The sequence below is a fragment of the Silurus aristotelis genome (genome assembly GCF_946808225.1).
Source record: "Silurus aristotelis genome assembly, chromosome: 2".
NCBI classification, from domain to species: domain Eukaryota; kingdom Metazoa; phylum Chordata; class Actinopteri; order Siluriformes; family Siluridae; genus Silurus; species Silurus aristotelis.
In genome coordinates this window covers 22440183-22459227 of record NC_139575.1, presented here as the reverse complement: position 1 = coordinate 22459227, position 19045 = coordinate 22440183, and the positions used below count along the sequence as shown (strand labels likewise).

General features: G+C 39.4%; 3 protein-coding genes across 11 annotated transcripts in view; 1 reads left to right on the top strand and 2 right to left on the bottom strand.

Annotated features, from left to right (window-relative positions):
- Positions 1-802: 802 nt before the first annotated feature.
- Positions 803-5840, top strand: cenps (centromere protein S). Its single transcript, XM_083560775.1, has 5 exons — positions 803-969; positions 1109-1232; positions 1313-1346; positions 1510-1576; positions 5456-5840. Exons 1-5 carry the CDS (start codon positions 943-945, stop codon positions 5597-5599), a joined length of 396 nt encoding a protein of 131 aa, XP_083416901.1. The 5' UTR covers positions 803-942; the 3' UTR covers positions 5600-5840.
- Positions 5756-10333, bottom strand: tardbpb (TAR DNA binding protein b). Of its 8 annotated transcripts, none has more exons than XR_014536690.1 (7): positions 10198-10333; positions 9269-9516; positions 8802-8995; positions 8559-8699; positions 8272-8442; positions 7080-8136; positions 5756-6299 (listed from the first exon to the last, which is right to left on the bottom strand). XR_014536690.1 is itself a non-coding variant. In XM_083560722.1 (6 exons), the coding sequence occupies exons 1-6, from the start codon at positions 10236-10238 to the stop codon at positions 7657-7659; spliced, it is 1275 nt and encodes a 424-aa protein (XP_083416848.1). In that variant the 5' UTR covers positions 10239-10333; the 3' UTR covers positions 5756-7656. The 8 variants fall into 8 exon arrangements, 4 of the variants coding, with proteins under 4 accessions (XP_083416848.1, XP_083416849.1, XP_083416851.1 ...); XR_014536691.1 differs by having other exon boundaries at positions 8802-8971; XR_014536692.1 differs by having other exon boundaries at positions 8802-8971; positions 9694-10285.
- A 3565-nt stretch (positions 10334-13898) lies between these two features.
- The window catches only part of ca16b (carbonic anhydrase XVI b), an 84966-nt gene continuing 79819 nt past the window's right edge, over positions 13899-19045 (bottom strand). For both annotated transcript variants that reach the window (XM_083529033.1, XM_083529034.1), the window contains 7 exons: positions 18627-18714; positions 18309-18385; positions 18079-18207; positions 17471-17617; positions 15900-16042; positions 15667-15802; positions 13899-14860 (listed from right to left, as the gene is read on the bottom strand). In XM_083529033.1, the coding sequence (XP_083385159.1) occupies positions 14714-14860; positions 15667-15802; positions 15900-16042; positions 17471-17617; positions 18079-18207; positions 18309-18385; positions 18627-18714 (867 nt within the window). In that variant the 3' untranslated portion in view covers positions 13899-14713. The remainder of the gene's footprint in view (positions 14861-15666; positions 15803-15899; positions 16043-17470; positions 17618-18078; positions 18208-18308; positions 18386-18626; positions 18715-19045) is intronic.

Here is a 19045-nt window from a genome sequence, read left to right as displayed (position 1 = left end):
GGCATGCAATAAATACTACTAAATACTAAAAATGTAAAAGTAAGGTAAATAAAAAAGAGAGTGTTTGTTAAGTCTGTGCAAATTGTGTTTTCGAATCCTGTGCGACTAAAAGCGTTTTTGGGGAGTTATGTTCAAACCAGTGTTAATGTGCATAGTGTAAGGTGTGTAGTGCAGTTCAGAAGAGCTGAGGAAGTTTAGAAGTTTAGCTGCATGACATGGGGAAGCAACGACTTCCTCAGTCTGTCAGTGGAGCAGAGCAGTGACAGCAACCTTTCACTAAAGCTGCTCCTCTGCCTTGAGATGATGCTGTACGATGTAGTGAAATTTATATGATTGTCTTTCAGCCACTGATGTCAGGCTTTCCAGCTCCGAGCCCTTAACTGAGCCCGCCTTTCTCACCAGCTTGTCCAGACACGAGGTGTCATTCTTCTTGATACACCAGCCTTCTGAGGAATTACAGCCAGCGCTGTCGTCTCCTGCACAGAGCGTCTGTGTTGACAGTCCAGTCCATTCTATCATCCACCTGCATTCCCAGGTATTTGTAGGTCTTTACAATCTTCACACAGTCACCGCTGATAGTCACAGGCTCGGGTTGAAACCTGGGTCTCCTGAAGTCCACCACTATTTCCCTGGTCTTTGTGGTGTTGAAGTGAAGGTGGTTAAATTCACACTATGCAACGAAGTCCTGTACACCTCCTCCTGTCCTCCTGATCTATCAATCTATCCATCTGAAAAGGCACGAGCTTTACTCCGGACCAGCAGATGGCGCTGGTTATATTTCACAGCCAAGAAACAGCTTCAAGGGGAAAAAAAATCCGCGCAAATTAAAGTATAAAGCAAATTGTTGTGAATTTTATTTTCCAGCTTTATTGCATTACTTTAGATAAACTTCAAAGTGAGTAATAGAAAGTAACCGTCTGTAGAATAGAAAGCGGCATCGCAATGGATGAGCAAGAGGCGTACACTCAGGTAGGAGCCTGTGATCAGTGAAATCATTTAATTGTAATACAATTGTAATTGTTATATCATGGCATAATTTTTTGCATTGGTCTGTTTATAAACCGCACTCGTGCTTTATCATAATAAAACACTTTGTTGGCGATCTCAGAGACTGAAGGCTGCTGTCCACTACACGGTGAGTAAAATCTGCCAGAGTACAGCGGCGGAGTGTGAGAAGGAGATGAGCAGGCAGGCTGTAGCTGCAATCGCTGAAACCACTTTCAGACAATGCGGTGAGTTTATCAGCCAACTCGAATGCTTCTTTTCTCATAAACCTTGTTTCTACATTCTAACATGTCTTTCTACATTGTAGAGATATTTGCTAAAGATCTGGAGGCCTTTGCGAGGTAGATGTGACTTTCTGCACTGTTTCCATTCCCCAATACTGATCCTGAAATAGTGATGTATATTCCCATCAGTGAAATACATCATTCAGTCCATATGCATGCAAGGGTTTCTTGAGTGTATGCTGACAGACCTGCAATAACACACCTTATGTGCTCTTTCCAGACATGCCAAAAGACACACGATCAATGTGGATGATGTGAAACTTCTAGCAAGAAGAAGTACAGCACTGGTATGAGTTTTGGAGGCACACACCTAAAGTAGATTCCAAACAAAATTCAATATATATATACTGTGTGTGTGTGTGTGTGTGTGTGTGTGTGTGTGTGTGTGTGTGTGTGTGTATATATATATATATATATATATATATATATATATATATATATATATATATATATATATATATACAGTGAGGAAAATAAGTATTTGAACACCCTGCTATTTTGCAAGTTCTTCCACTTAGAAATCATGGAGGGGTCTGAAATTGTCATCGTAGGTGCATGTCCACTGTGAGAGACATAATCTAAAAAAAAAAAATCCAGAAATCACAATATATGATTTTTAAACTATTTATTTGTATGATACAGCTGCAAATAAGTATTTGAACACCTGTCTATCAGCTAGAATTCTGACCCTCAAAGACCTGTTAGTCTGCCTTTAAAATGTCCACCTCCACTACATTTATTATCCTAAATTAGATGCACCTGTTTGAGGTCGTTAGCTGCATAAAGACACCTGTCCACCCCATACAATCAGTAAGAATCCAACTACTAACATGGCCAAGACCAAAGAGCTGTCCAAAGACACTAGAGACAAAATTGTACACCTCCACAAGGCTGGAAAGGGATACGGGGAAATTGCCAAGCAGCTTGGTGAAAAAAGGTCCACTGTTGGAGCAATCATTAGAAAATGGAAGAAGCTAAACGTGACTGTCAATCTCCCTCGGACTGGGGCTCCATGCAAGATCTCACCTCGTGGGGTCTCAATGATCCTAAGGAAGGTGAGAAATCAGCCCAGAACTACACTGGAGGAGCTGGTCAATGACCTCAAAAGAGCTGAGACCACCGTTTCCAAGGTTACTGTTGGTAATACACTAAGACGTCATGGTTTGAAATCATGCATGGCACGGAAGGTTCCCCTGCTTAAACCAGCACATGTCCAGGCACGTCTTAAGTTTGCCAGTGACCATTTGGATGATCCAGGGGAGTCATGGGAGAAAGTCATATAAGACCAAAATAGAAATTTTTAGTCATAATTCCACTAAACGTGTTTGGAGGAAGAAGAATGATGAGTACCATCCCAAGAACACCATCCCTACTGTGAAGCATGGGGGTGGTAGCATCATGCTTTGGGGGTGTTTTTCTGCACATGGGACAGGGCGACTGCACTGTATTAAGGAGAGGATGAACAGGGCCATGTATTGCGAGATTTTTGGGGAACAACCTCCTTCCCTCAGTTAGAGCATTGAAGATGAGTCGAGGCTGGGTCTTCCAACATGACAATGACCCGAAGCACACAGCCAGGATAACCAAGGAGTTGCTCTGTAAGAAGCATATCAAGGTTCTGGCGTGGCCTAGCCAGTCTCCAGACCTAAACCCAATAGAGAATCTTTGGAGGGAGCTCAAACTCCGTGTTTCTCAGTGACAGGTCAGAAACCTGACTGATCTGGAGAAGATCTGTGTGGAGGAGTGGGCCAAAATCCCTCCTGCAGTGTGTGCAATCCTGGTGAAAAACTACAGGAAACGTTTGACCTCTATAATTGCAAACAAAGGCTACTGTACCAAATATTAACATTGACTTTCTCAGGTGTTCAAATACTTATTTGCAGCTGTATCATACAAATAAATAGTTAAAAAATCATATATTGTGATTTCTGGATTTTTTTTTTTAGATTATGTCTCTCACAGTGGACATGCACCTACGATGACAATTTCAGACCCCTCCATGATTTCTAAGTGGGAGAACTTGCAAAATAGCAGGGTGTTCAAATACTTATTTTCCTCACTGTGTGTGTGTGTGTGTGTGTGTGTGTGTATGTATGTATGTGTGTGTGTATATATATATATATATATATATATATATATATATATATATATATATATATATATATATATATATATATATATATATAAACATTTTAACGCCTCCATGATCACACAAAATCTCTTAAAATATTTCTTGGAATACAGTATTTGGACAAAACTTTGTGACACCCGACCACATGATCTGCATGTGCTTTCTGAACATCTCATTTATTGGCCAGGTGTGTTGAAGTTGGCTCCAGCTGTTGGTGACATTCAAAAGTACAGATATAAATAACAACACTATACATTTATCTTGTAGATCAATAAAATAAAGAATTCACAATATGCAGAGTATCTGACGGATCAGTAATTTGCATAAAGTGTGAGAGTATATGGTAGTGCTAATAGCAGAAGTGTGCAACACATAAGACAAAGAAGTTACTCCAGGACTTTTGTACAATATACAGCAGCAATAGTGTGTGTAATATATGTAGATGAAGTGATATGTTGCTGTTCTTACAATGCAGTACTTATAGATATAAAGCAGGGCATATAATTAATGTCAGTTGTTAATGAGGGTGATTGCCTAAGAAAAGAAACTGTTCCTGTGCCTGACAGTTTTGGTGAACAAAGTTCTGTAGCACCTTCCAGAAGGGAGGAATTGAAAGAGGTTGTGTCTGGGGTGTAAAAGGTCATAGTGATTTTTCCTGCCTGTTTTCTGTTTCTTGTACAGTACAAGTCATGGAGAGTGGGCAGGGGAGCACCAATTATATTTTTTCTGCTGAAACAGGAAGTTTTGAATCGACTGCTTATGTTTTTAAACTTATAGGTGAACTATATAGAACTGTAACAACATTTATATACATCATATATTGTCTTTATAGACAAGTTTGTAGACACCTCATCATGAAATTCACATGTGCTTTTTTATACATCCCATTCTGGAGACTTAAGGGTGTTTGTAAAGTCAGGTACTCTTGTAGTGTAAGGTGACCTAGGGTGCAGTCAGAGTTCCAAATCATCCCAAAGGTGTACAATAGGTTTAAGGTCAGATCTAATGCAGGCCACTCAAAATCTTCCACTCCAACTCATGTAAACTGTATCTTCATGGCTTTGTGCACAGAGGCAGTCATGCTGGAACAGGTTTGGTTCTCCAGTTCTAATGAAATGGAAATTTAATGACATCCAAAGACATCCTATACAGTTGTGTCCCAATACTTTTGTCTACATAGTGTGTGTGTGTGTGTGTGTGTGTGCGCAGTACATAAATTAACATGTGCTCTCATTAAGGTAGGAAACAGAAAACCTGTTTAATGTAATGACTGACTTCTCTTTAGAATCACAGTCTAGTTCTGATTGTGAAGAAATGTTTAAAATATATATAATCAATGTGACTACTCTCACTATAGACTGTTTAACTTTAGAAAGTGTGTAGGCAGTGCATTTAGTGTTTCTCTTGATTATAACGGTTGAATATTTCTTTAACTATACACACTTGAAAAGTATTTGATCTCATACCAAGTTAGCAATAATTCTGACTCCCACAGACCCAAATTAGTCTTGTCTCTTTAAGAAAGAGCTCCTAATATCAACTCATTATGCATATAAAAGACACCAGTCACAGAATTAACCTTCCATTTAAACTTGTTCACCAGCATGGGCAAGACCAAAGAGCTGTCAAAGGACATCAGGGACAATATTGTAGACCGGGACAAGACTGAAATGGGCTACAAGACCATCAGATTGTTGTCTTGGCAATATAGTTTTGGTCATGGTCATGCTGGAAGACCAATCCATGACCCAGTGTTCTAGCCAGGACTAATGTGGGTGTGTGTGTGTTAGAATTCTTGCTTATTTGGTACTGGATCAAATTCCAATAAATTCTATACCATTACATAGTCTTTTTTATATATATTTTCTCTGTTAAAAGAAACCCACCATAAAAATTAACTGTTCATTTCTTTGTAAGGGGGTAAACTCTCAAAATCTGCAGGGTATCAATTATTTTCCACACTGTATCTCAAGGCTGAAAGAGCACTGTTCTAATTATTGTAAAATGCACTCTTAAATGTGTTCTGCCATCACAGTCCAGCCACATCCAGCAAAAGAGTGAAGAACTGGCGGTAAACAACCAGGAGCTGAAGGAGAAGAGGAAGAAGAATGCTGCCAAGAGAAAGAGTAAGGAGATGGAGGGAAATGAGGCAGATGAAGCAGGAGACACAGAGAACTAATTCATATGAACAAGGTCACTGGTGGACACTACAAATATGGGCAAGAAGTGTACAGATATTATTAAAGGGGGACAAAACCCAAAGACAAGTACAGCCTGAATGAATTTCTTCAGGAAAATGTTCACCAGCAGTGCATCAATGAATCACTCACAGCCATGAATCAAGAGTGTGTTTTATTGTAATATAGAAGATGCAAAACATTTTTCACTGCCTGTGAATATTAAAGTGTGACTGTATAAAAGTGTGTTCATAGATTTGAAGGGTGAGACATCTGGTGATTAATATTATTTTTCAAATCCCAGAGTTGACACCATTTTGGTGAAAAAAATAAATAAAATATTGGTGACAAAAAAGGCCAATTATTGCATTATGAAGAAAATTCACATTTTGAACACAACCAAAATTCTGCCATCATTGCCAGTTTGCACCAGAATGTTTGGGCATTATTCTAGAACCAGATTAAGCCCAGTTAATCCTGCATTAAGATTTTAACAGCCCATGGCTAAGCTTGATCTGGCTCTATTAAAAGCCCAATATTGTGGTGGCTGTTGCTTAGCTACATTCTACAGTCTGTATTTCTGTTACCAGAGACGCTAATGGTGTAATGTGGAACCAGATACTCCTCCATCTTCCTCCGTCCCCAAACGGACTTGCCACCTGGGGTTCAGACGCAACCTGCAGCCAGCCATTTTCCAGGCCCCTAAATGTGTGAATTCAGTTAGTCTTTGAATTTATTTTTTATCCCCCATTAAAATTAGAGGTAAATCCAGTATAAAAAACTGATTCAAATTAAGTTTTATTGGATCACACCCTTCTTTTCACAAGCCATATAAAATATTTTTTGAAAACATTAAGCAAATGTTATCTAGAATAATTTCATTCCACAGACATCCACATCACTCAACATACAGGTCTCACTTACACAATCACTCGTTCTCCCACCCCCTCAGTGGCCACTGAAGATGTCATCCACAAGTTCACACTTACAGGTCAAATCACAAGGAAAAGCACACACACCATACAGCATTCAGATCAGTTTTATAGAAGCAAGAAGCAAAAAAAAAAAAAAAAAAAAAAACACTCATCACAACATTCCACTAGCTATTTAAATACATTGTCAGTATTTGATGGGAGAAAAGCAAAATGGGAAGCCTAGGAGGGAAAATGTGATTCTTTAGGTACAAGTAAGCTAATTGTCCATCTGTTCAGGATTGTGTATAGGTGAGGCTGGGAAGTGTCAACAAGCTCTCATTCACTCGCTCACAAAGCCACCCAGTCAACATATCAGCTCTTTCATCGCACTCGCATCAGTCTTTTTCGCTCGCTCGCTCCCATGCCTTCCTTTCTCTCTGTTCGCTCACTCTTCGCCACCACCAAGCGCACTCAACAGTTGTTAAAAAAGTTCACGTTTTCTGTACAGTTCTTGTGAAAATCAGAAAAATATGCTGACAAAAAAAAAAAAAAAAAAAGGGACACCCACCGTGTCAGCGAGCCGAGTGACGAGAGCTTTTAGACATGAGGAAGATGGGATTATGATCTCAGCCGCAGTGCTGCCACAGAGGGCCTTCTTCCCAGGCAAAACCCACAGATGGCAACTGCAGAAGAGATTTTGATGAAGGCTTTTAAAGTTATCTTGATGCAAATAATACATGTTCTTCAAAAAAAGACTGTTTCAACCAGATTCTTCCCAATGCAAGATTTAAAGAGGTACAAATTTGGTGGTCAGTAAAACATGCAAGTTTTTCTGACCACTGAGTAAACAATGCATTTTCGGAATCCAGTTGAAATTTTCCTCCCGAACCTAAATTAATTAACCAATACAGCATAAAGAAGAGGGGAATAAATTACATAGATGATTGTGGTGTAGCACTGCCAGTTTTAAACTTGAATCTTATTTGACATCTTGTTTAAATGTAGAAAAACATTATGATCTCCCCAAACTCCCCATTTGCTCCTGCTCCCACTCCCACAATGCACAAAAAGAGTTAAGTCTTTTGGAAAATACTTACCAAACACACACTAAAAATACCAACACTTCAAAAGCAAACCCCACCACTTTACATCCCCCACCCTGTAGATTTAGACTCCATACTGGAGCCAAAGCTAGAGTTAAACCCGCTGCCACTACCAGCGGCATTAGAGCCTGCGCCCCAGCCGAGTGCAGCTGAGCTGCTGCTGTAGTTGCTGTTTCCTGTGCTGTACTGCGTCTGGTCTCGTGCTGAACTGGCGCCGCTGGCGCTCGAGCCAGGAGTAGCCGATTGACCCTGCTGCGCCAACATCCCCATCATTCCCCAGCTACTCTGCAGGGCGGCCTGAGCAGCCGCCATCATGGCTGGGTTCAGGTTGAAGTTGCTGAAGTTTCCCAGGCTGCTGGAGCTGGTGCGGCTGCTGCTTCCAAAAGCTTGAGCACCGAACCCGTTCCCATAGCGAGCCCGATCCATCATGTGCCCTCTGCCACTGTGCTTGGGTTCAGCGTTGGATATATGCACACTTACTCCCTTGATTATTAGGTCCTCCCCACACAGAGAAGCAGCAATCTGTACAACAGAGATAAAAATGAGAGAAACTACTCCTTCATATTAGATTTGGAAAGAAATTAAATACACACAAAATGTGGGTCTGCGTTAAGGCTGTGTGCCTAAACTGTACCTTAAGCAACTAACATGACGTACCTGGTCGTCAGCAAAAGTAACAAACGCAAAAGCTCGGAAAGGTTTGGGGATGAAGACATCCGTGACTTCGCCATACTGCATGAAGAATTGACGCAGATCGTCAGAGGTCATGTCCTCAGTGCAGCGGCCTACAAACACTTTCCTGCTCCTCATAGGCTCATCAGGACCTTGCTGTTAGACGCGACACAAAAAAAAGGCTGTTTGATGCGAGGCAGCTTCAAAAAACATTTACATAGATGACGTAAATATAGCGATAAATCTTGAAAAAGCTACATGTTCTTGTTAACCTTTGAGTTGGGCAGCTTGCAGTCACACCACCTTCCATCAATCATGTGCCGCTGGGTTATCACTTTACCCTGGGTCTCCCAGTCAGTAAATCTAACAAATCCGAATCCCTTTGAATTTCCAGTCTTTGCATCCCGTTTCACCTGCACAGAAAAAACACGAACTTCAACAACGTTGAAAGAAAACGCCACTCAAACTCCACTTGAGGACACTTCCTATGCACATGAGTAATATTGTTAACGTACCTGCACCATGATTACATCACCGAAGGTACTGAAGTACTCTTTCAGGTCCTGTTCGGTAGTTTTCCATGGCAAGCCCAACACGATGAGATCCGATGTCTTCTGGTCTCCCCTCTTCATCTTTGCAGACGAGGCGTCTATCTCGTCCATTTTGCGTTTGTTGTCCGCAGATTCTGGAAATCCAAGAACAGTGCAATCTGAAATATTTCAAGGGTCAGTTGAGTTTGTCAATTGAATAATGATTCATATTGGGATGGACTTTTTTTTTTAAGTTTAAAATCTGTCCTTTTGTAGCTGACATGCAGACCCCTTAAGGACTGAAAAAACACGAACAGATATTACTTTTTAAACGAGCGTTTAAAATCTCAAGCTACAGTTTCAAAACAGATTTAATTAAATAATTAATTATTCTCCTTAAACGATTAGATTAAAAAAAAATATATATATATACATATATATTCATCTCCCACCTTTAGGGTAATTCACGACGAAGATGAGGTTGCCCCAGCCATTCTCTGGCGCGTGCAGCACTCCTTCCACCAGGCGCACGCCGCGCATGCACTGAGAGATGGGGCTTCGGTAGCGCAGGCCGCACGCGCCCGGGAACTGCGCCGCCACCGTCGACAACAGCACGGTGCCGTCGTCCTCAGTCGGGATCTCCATCGGCTCTTCGTTCTCCTCCTCTGCCACGCGAATGTACATGTCGGCCATCTCGTCGCTGTTAAAAATAAATACAATTAATATTTACACAGACTGAATTAATAATAATAAAAAAAAGACGGCTAATGTTAGCAAGGTCGGCTACTAGTGCGGGCTTAGGGGCCGCTTTTAAAACAACGCAATTCTTTTTTTTTTTTTGGATGTTTGGTTTTGAACACATTTCAGTTAAATGTACCTGGTCTGTAAGGGTTATGGAGTGACCTCAAATGTTAGAAGGCAACAGAACGAGCGAGGCGAGACAGTCGGATTTCTGCTCTTCCTTTGTTAGCAGGCTGCTGTTCGCAGGCTGCCTCCCCCTCTCGAAACGTGCTACAGCTGCTGCGTGAATGAATGAGGGAAGCCGAGCGGCTAAAGTTTCCTTAAGCCCGAAAAGATCCCTAACAGAGCAATACTCCGCTATTACACCGATCTAACACGCTTTTAGCCCGAAAACACGCGCAGTTCTTCTCCCCCGTGTCTTCTCGCCTCACGCGCCTCGCTGTTTTCCTCCAGAAAGAAATTACCTAAGTCCTGGGGGAAATACGTCATCCTTCGGAAGAAGCCATTTTTGTTGGGGGACGGCGACGGCAATATATATAAAGATTTAACGCACAAATACACCAATTATTCCGTTTTCAAGTTCAAATAAGATGCACATCGAGGTTAGATCGATCATTAGAACATTTATTCGGCTACTTACAGCAGTTGTGTCTCCTGGTTATTCTCGTATTCGTTAAGCATTTTCTGTACCCTGAGACCTCACAGACAAGCTGAAACAGGAAATGACCGGATGAAACTCACGCATGCGCAGTTGTACTGGGGAAATAAAGACTTTTATTTGTTTTCTAATTGGTATCCTGTTCTAGTGTCTAAGTAGGGAACTGTCGTGAACACATTATATTTATATTTATATATATTTTTATTAGATTGCACAACATACAGCGTATAAAACGGAACACTGAGCGCTAAAACAATAAATAATACAAGCACGAGAGAAAATGTTCAGGCCACTTGATAATTAAATGCAAAAACAACAAAATAAATAAAATAAAATGAGACCGATGGAGACTTTTAGTAAGTTGCATAATGAACATTTAACATTTAGCAGAAATTAACCAGAATTTTCTCTATGAGGGATCAAAACGCAAATTTGATTGAGGGATATGTCTTAAAATAATTGTTGCATTTACGGAATTTCATCCAGAAAAACTTTAAATGATCTCATTTATTCAATTGAGCAGTTGAGTGTAATGGACTTTGCTCATGGGTTCAGCAGTGGCAGCATTTGGAAGTGTTCACTCAGTGTTTAAGGCGATGAGAGTTTCACTGTTCTGTAAAGTGCATGTGACAAGTAAACAAAACAAAACAAAAAAAATTTCATAATTGGTTGTGCTGGGATTTGACCTCATGACCTTCTGATCAGAAGACTTAACCATTTACCAAACACCTCCCCATAAGAAGTTACCCAGGGTTCCGTTATGTTATTATGTACTAATATTAAAAATACATAATTCAATAAATAAGTAACGTAACGTTGTAATCTGTTTTACTACTGCAGTTTTATTTTCAAAGTTCAGCAAAACAAAGTACAATAAGAAACAATCGGTTTATTGTACAATAGAGTTCAATGCCTAACAAATCAATTTAGTGACCTCTAATTAGAAATATATAGCTAGTCCTTATTTTCCAAACAATTTTCCAAATGGCAATTTTCCTCTATTTTTTCTTTTCTTTTTTTTTTTCTTTTTTTTATGTATGACACGACGAGCCAAATCAAAGCCTACATGCCCTAGTTTGGGAATCTCTGCTCTAAACCCTGTAACTCCGAAAGCTATTAAAGAAGCTGAATTGGCTCTAAAAGTGAACAGTCGTGCCTGAAGATGGAGCTACTGGATCAGTAAAACTTTTCATAAGCATGAGCTTTATGGGGAAGTTGGAGAGACATGCAATGTTCTGCAAATCTGACTCAGATTGATTATAACCTTCAAAATATAGACTTTTCCGAAACTTATTCAAAACAACCTAGACACTTAGTTACACAACACTCAGTCCAGTCCTGTTTCAGTTATGCTCAAATACTTACAAAACGTACAAACAAACGAAAAAGACAATATATTAAGATCTAGTATATTAGATTGTGCCATGTATTAACAATATGTTGTAAAGATACTTTACATGGTGCATAGTTTTGCTGGCTTCTTCTTCTTCTTCTTCTTCTTCTTCTTTCGGCTACTCTCATTAGGGGTCACCACAACAGATCATTCGTCTCCATACCCCCCCTGTCCTCTACATCTGTCTCTTTCAACCCAACTACCTGCATGTCTTCCCTCACCACATCCTTAAACCTCCTCCTTGGCCTTCCTATTTTATTCCTACTGGTGGCTCCATCCTCAACATTCTCCTACCGATATACCCCATGTCCCTCCTCTGCACATGTCCAAACCATCTAAATTTCGCCTCCCTCACCTTGTCTCCAAAACGTCCTACATGAGCTGTCCCTCTAATAAACTCATTTCTAATCCTGTTCATCCTCATCACTTACAACGAAAACCTCAACATCTTCAGCTCTGCTACCTCCAGCTCCACCTCCTGTCTTTTACTCAATGCCACTGTCTCTAAACCATACAACATCGCAGGTCTCACCACAGTCCTATAAATGTTTCCTTTCACTATTGCAGATACTCTTCTATCACAAATCACTCCTGCCGCTTTTCTTCATCCACTCCACCCTGCCTGCACTCTTTTCTTTACTTTTCTAACACACTAACCATTACTTTGCACTGTTGACCCCAGGTACCTGAACTCCTCCACCTTCTCCACCTCTTCTCCCTGCAACCCACCACTCCACTGCCCTCCCTCTCATTCACACACATGTTCTCTGTCTTACTCCTACTGACTTTCATTTCCCTTCTTCCCAGTGCGTATCTCCACCTCTCCAGGCTCTTCTCAACTTGCTCCCCACGCCCATCACAAATCACAATATCATCCGCAAACATCATAGTCTATGGAGACTCCTGTCTGACCGGGTCCGTCAACCTGTCCATCACCACTGCAAACAGGTGGTGATGGACTTCTTCATTTTCACATTTGATAAAATGTGTTATAGTGATTTTTAAAGATTGTAGTAATGCCCACCCCAACCCCCAATTAATAAATAAATAATTCAAATAGTTCTAGTTTATATGGTGACCATATTATTTAGATAATATTTATTTTTTTATGGGAGGGCTGTACATTTCATTTGTATATAAAAATTATATACAGTTTTATACAATAAATACAATTGATTGTCATATTTAAACACAAATGACTAATTGGAATTAGGTGTACATGGTTCAGCATGTATTTATACGTACCATTGTTTGTATAACCTTTTTAACACTATTAAAGATTTAATTACTCTTACCTCACATACCAATTGTACAATTAGTGGACATTTCTTTGGCCTAGCATTTTTATCCAATCATGTGGGAAGAAGCCTCTTCTTGATGAGAGAGGTCAGAATGATGACTGATTTTGGAGGGGTAGTAACTAAAATAATCACTCTCTAAAAACTGTGGTGGGCAGAAAAGCATCGCAGAGTGCACTTTAGACCTGAGGTGAATGGATTAGCAGTGGTACAGCAGAAAACCCACTGAGGACTACAGTATATACAATATATCTATATTACCAATATTCATTCACTTGCTGGACACTTTAAAAGAAACACCTCTATACTGTACTGGATCATTCGTGCATGGATCCCAGCAGAGAATCTTATAGCAACAGCAGTGTATATACAATACTGGTCAAGATCTTTGGGTAATGTTTACATTAATGTAAAAATGCAGAAAAGGTGTGATCTCAGTAAATGGCTTAAGAGCATGCCGTTCTTCTATGATTTTTATGAAGAACATTGTCTGGAATTTATATGGAATTAATTGAAATACAGAAAAACATCTAGTGAACAGTAGTTGTGAAGGCAGAAACACCTTTTCAATAGGAGCAGTCAGAGGAAAATCGACAGACTGGTTCAGGCTGACAGGAAGGATACAGAAACTTAAATAACCACTCCTTACAACAACATAGAGCAGACAAGTGTCTCAGAAAATACAAAATGATCATGACTTGGCTTGCCAAACGTGGACAGCTGAAACTTGGAAAAGGACCAAGAGTTATTTGCCCACTATAAGGACTAAATCCTTTTTTTTATTTTTTTGCATTCACAATTTGAAACCCTATGTTCTAGTGGCTTGAGATGGTCCAACAAATAAGTCACTTTGGTGTTTTGTTTTTCATATTTCAAAAGGCAATAATCTTTCAACATTCATATCAACAAGCATTAATTACCTGCCTTAAATATTGTCCATAAAGTTGTTAAATTTTAGTTATTTAAAATTTTTAAAAGAAGACAGAACACAGTTTTTATATCAATATATTTATATACTTTACAAAACAATAGAAATTCTACCAATAACAATATATGTTCACAGTTGGTGTATGATACCACATTGAAATCATGTCTATATAAGATAAACCAAGGGCACACGGTGACAGTCCATCAAGCACAGTTTAAGGATTCTCTGTTCAAACACATCTACTAACCCTGGTCATTAACTGCCAAGTTAATTGAGGTGTGCGTGAGCAGGAAATTAATATAAACTGGGCTGGAGTCCTGCATTTCAGGCTGCTGTTGTGCACCCCCTGAGTTAGATGGAACATGGCATATTTTAACATATTATAAAGAAAAACAGCAATCCAACAATTTCCTGTCATGAAGGTTGCATCATGAATGTGATAAAATGTACATGAGGAGCTTGGTTTTGAACAGTTTATGTGGGTATTAGGCAGCTATCTATGTGCTAGTGTGATGCTGACTTGCAGTTGTTTTCAGTCCATTTCCACTGCTTATTGTCCTTCCAGTAAAAGAACGAGCTCAATGGCCAGAGTGGGTGGAAATCATCTAGGCATCAGACAGTAACACTGACAATATAGTGCAAAGTAGACAGCTGCATTTTGTAGTGTGTAGGTGTGTTGGAGAATAAGTTGTGACACTCAGCAGGATAACAAAAAGCAGCAAAAATAAATATCAAAAGAATTTTTCATCAGTATACAAAAAGTCTTTTGACTTTTCTTTTTTCTTTAACTTTATCAACGAGTCTGGCAAAAATAAAGGCCTCAAGGAAATTCTGCCAAATGAACTCGTCCACATTGTTGTCATGCGGAACCATCTCACTTCACACCAGAGACTCCATGCTCTCCGCTGGATTGACTTTATCTGTTTTTAGAACCCTCCTATAACTGTCCATATAGGAACAGAACATTTCACTGCCTGTACAACCAACCAGGCTGAGCATTGCTTTGTATAGATACTGATAGTGCTCCTGAAAAAAAAGAGGTAGAGAGAAATGACAGGTAAATACATATAAAAATATATTTAACATTTAGCTTTAAACTATCAATAATGTCTCTGTCTGTCTGTCTGTCTGTCTGTCTGTCTGTCTGTCTGTCTGTCTATCTGTCTATCTATCTATCTATCTATCTATCTATCTATCTATCTATCTATCTATCTATCTATCTTATATGGTTAATGTGGATATTTGTGGATATTTGTGCTTATTCAGAAAAAAGAGAGTAGTCGGAAAAGTTAGATAGGTAGAAGGCCTGGGGCTTAGTCAACATTCCAATTCATCCAAAAGGTCCTCAGTAGGGTTGAGGTCAGAACTCTATAGCAGGCGACTCAAATGAGGAGAAATTTAATACTACCACATCCGAAGACATTTTAAACAATTTTGTACCTGCAAGTTTGGGCTAACAGTTTGGGAAAGAAAAGTTGGAGAAAAAGTAAAGTGTCCGAATACTTCTGTCTGTCTGTATATCTGTCTGTCTATCTACCCATCCATCAAAGCGTTAATTATGCATCCATCCACCTGCATTAATTAAAGGACAAATCCACCCTCAATGGCTTACATATTCATCTTTTTAATTAACACTTCAATGGCATCCAAGATTTATATTCTAATACATTCCAGAGTTATTGTTGAAGCTTTGACTTTTAGATTCTCAAATAAGATACTGATGCAGCAGCGCTTTACTTTACAAATAGTTCAATATAAACATTTTTATTGCATTTATCTATTTTTGTATGATTGGAAAACACACAAAATTATACTGCTCTTAAAAAGCTTACAATGTCTGTGAAGACCCCTGGACGCATGAGATTGATCATCTTGGCCACCTGGTAGATGTCGACTGCACTCTCACTCTCCAACTGCTGACACAGGGTGGTGAGGGCACACAGCATTCCTGCAGAAACACCTCCAAACCTGAAAAATTAAAGCAGGAGGAGTGAGGTACCAGATCATATTTCTATATACAAGAGTTACTGTAACATCTACACATCATATTGTGCAGAATACTCACTCATCATGTACAACAGTGGGACCGTCTCTGGTCATGGTCTCCTCTTTGATAATATTGATGAGCTCGAATGTACTGCTAACAGGACCAGTGAGTTCAGGCCAGTTTGGACACTGAAAATGGCGAACTTCGAGCACGTAGTCATCCTCAAACACACACAGAGAAACATAAGTGTAACTAGGACAGTTTCATTGTCTGATTAATAGCTTACTGTATCTACTGTTTTTTACACATGACAACTAGTGTTTGAGCGATTGGTTTACTCTGAAGTGCCCTATGTGCGAATAAGATGTGCTGCTTTGTGATAGATTGGCAGGGTGCACCCCTATCTAATGGCTAGTATTATGCATTTGTGGTGAGGCTACTTGCATTTCCTACCTCCAAGCAGTAAAAGTAACAAAAACATGCCCAGAATGACACCAAATCAAAATCAGCACTCACACTGTTGCTGTTTATTTAACAAGGACAGTGTTGTTCCCACTAGGGGTTGACACGACAGATTATAGGCCCACATATTAGATTTGGCGTATGAGTTTTATAGCAAATACACTTCCTTACACAACCCTCCCATTTTATCCAGGCTTGGGACCAGCTCTAAGCTTTTGGTCGTATTAACCCCTCAGTGGCTGGGTCGGTCTCCTGCCCAGGAATCAAACCCAATGGCACATTAGTAGTAGTGTTATAAGATGATTTAACATGCAGAAAGAGTATTCAGTTCAATCTATAACACTGACCATATTAATAACAGTGATAATCATCACATTCATCACTCATATAACTTGCTCACTTGCTTCTAATGCTGTTGGTGCACGTTTTTCAATTTCCCTCGTAAATGTTGCATGAATGCTTGATTTTTTACTATTTGTAGATTAATACCAGTAACCACTCATGCATGTAACTGTAACAGTGCAAGATGTATTAGCTGTTTATGGGGCTTACATGCTCTGACTGAGCAAACAAAAGACACACGTTTATGTAGGTGTCTCTGTTGTTTTCTATTTTTCCACTGTTTGGTAGACGCCCTTATACAAAACTGCACTTATCTCATTCATAGATAAACAAGTGAGCAGCTATGGTGTTAGGGGCCGTGCTCAGGGGCCAATGAAGTGGCAACTTGGTGTGGCTTGGATTTGAACTCACAGCCTTTGGATTCAAAGTCCAATGCCTTAAACATTATGATTTCACCCCTCCACTTCATTCCACTTCTTACTTTGAGGTGGGAAAGGATTTAAGTACAACTTGCAATACTTACAAGGGTTATGGGTTATTTTTATTTATTTTTTCAAATATCTACCCTCTTCTATCTGTCCAATTCTATTTAACTAGAGTGGATAAACCTTATTGATTCTTGAAGTTTTGGAGGAGAAAAAAACTAAAAATAGGTTTTCTTTTTGTGATTCAGGGGGTAATGAATGTTGTGATGCTGCTATGGTGCTGTTAACACATCCAATAAAAAATAATGCTTAAAACAATGCTTATGTTGTCATTTTCTAAAAATATTTTTCCTGTATGTAAGAAAATCAGATTGTTATATAGTAAATACAAGCATTTGTGTTGCTGAGAATAGAAAGTACTTGTGTGGCCTCGAGGATAAAGTCATGGATGATGATCTGCCCTTCATTACACAGACACAATTTGTCAGTGTTGATGAGGGTTACAGTAAATGCTGCACAGCTCATGGGCTCTTCTCTGCTGGGCCAGTATACAAACTCATCCTCCGTCTGTGAGGATACACAAGCCACATAATCAATCAGACCGCAGATTTTTTTTTATCTGTAGATATGATTTATTTGCCTTATTTTATAAAAATGTATCCTAACTGCTAGACTAGTACTATAAGCTTCAGTCCCCATCTTACATATAATGCTAAAACCAGCATATAATGTACTGCATAGTGTATACTTTATATTATACTGTATACATTTAAACAATTTCCCTATGGGATCAATAAAGTATTCTGATTCTGTATGCAGGACTGTATGTTTGATATTAGCATCCCCACACTACCACACACATCTTGTGGTCTTCGTAATACATTTTGTTATTGTTGAGTGCAAGCTGGGTTCCGATACAGTTCACTTATAATATTCTGGCTGCTTCTGAACATATTTGTTATTCTAATTAATTGGAAAGTTATAGAAACTGAGATAATTTATACTTAAATATCCAACATTCTACTTACTAGGCTGAGATTATCAGGCAGCATGATGATGATTTGAACGTTGTGATCCCAGATCATCCTCCAGAAGTCTGTGGTTGTGTGAGGCAAAGGATGCTGGGTAATGATGAACTCATTGCTCCTGTAGTAACCCTGTCATAATTCAACACATATTTTAGCTTTAGATTTATCTATGATCAAATATGGTATTAAATTTCTTATCCAGTTGCGACCAGAAATCATTTAGTATGTACCGTAATGTAAGAGGCATTGATGTATTCTGTGCCCTTCATTCCACGGAGAGGAGAAAGTTGGACCCGAGCTTGTTCCGCTGCACAGAGAAAAGTAACACAAAACTGAAACCCATGCAGAGTACATAACACAACATTATGGCCACTATCCTTCTAGAGAAAGATTATTTTGTAATATTTGTGATTTGAAATTAAATCTAATTTGTAATAAACGCAGAAGCACAAAAAACAACCTTTTATAATTCTGAAAATATGAATTTTATAACTCCAATTCTCATGTTGACATCCTTATAATGATGCCTGATATTTAATGAGACTCACATGGCACCACTGAGGAGTTTCGGTTCTTCTGTTTGTTGCAATCTTTCTGGGCAATGTAGCACTTCTGGATGTTACACTGCATCACCAGCTGAGAAGACGTATAACAATTAACCAGCAGGGGGAGCAAGTTAGTTTAACTGAGCAAAGAGTGGAAACATTGCAGCTTGCAGGAAAGCATGCTAATAAAGTCTAATAAAGCCACAATGAAGATTAAATATGCAGTATACGTCCATCCATTTTCTTATCCTACATAGGGTCACAGCAGGGGTGCCTGGAGCCTAAATCTGGAAACTTGGGGAAAAGGGCTGGAGACACCCAGGATGTCGAACCAACCCACTGGAATGCACAATCCTATACACACACACACACACACACACACACACACACACACACACACACACACAAACAAACTCACACGC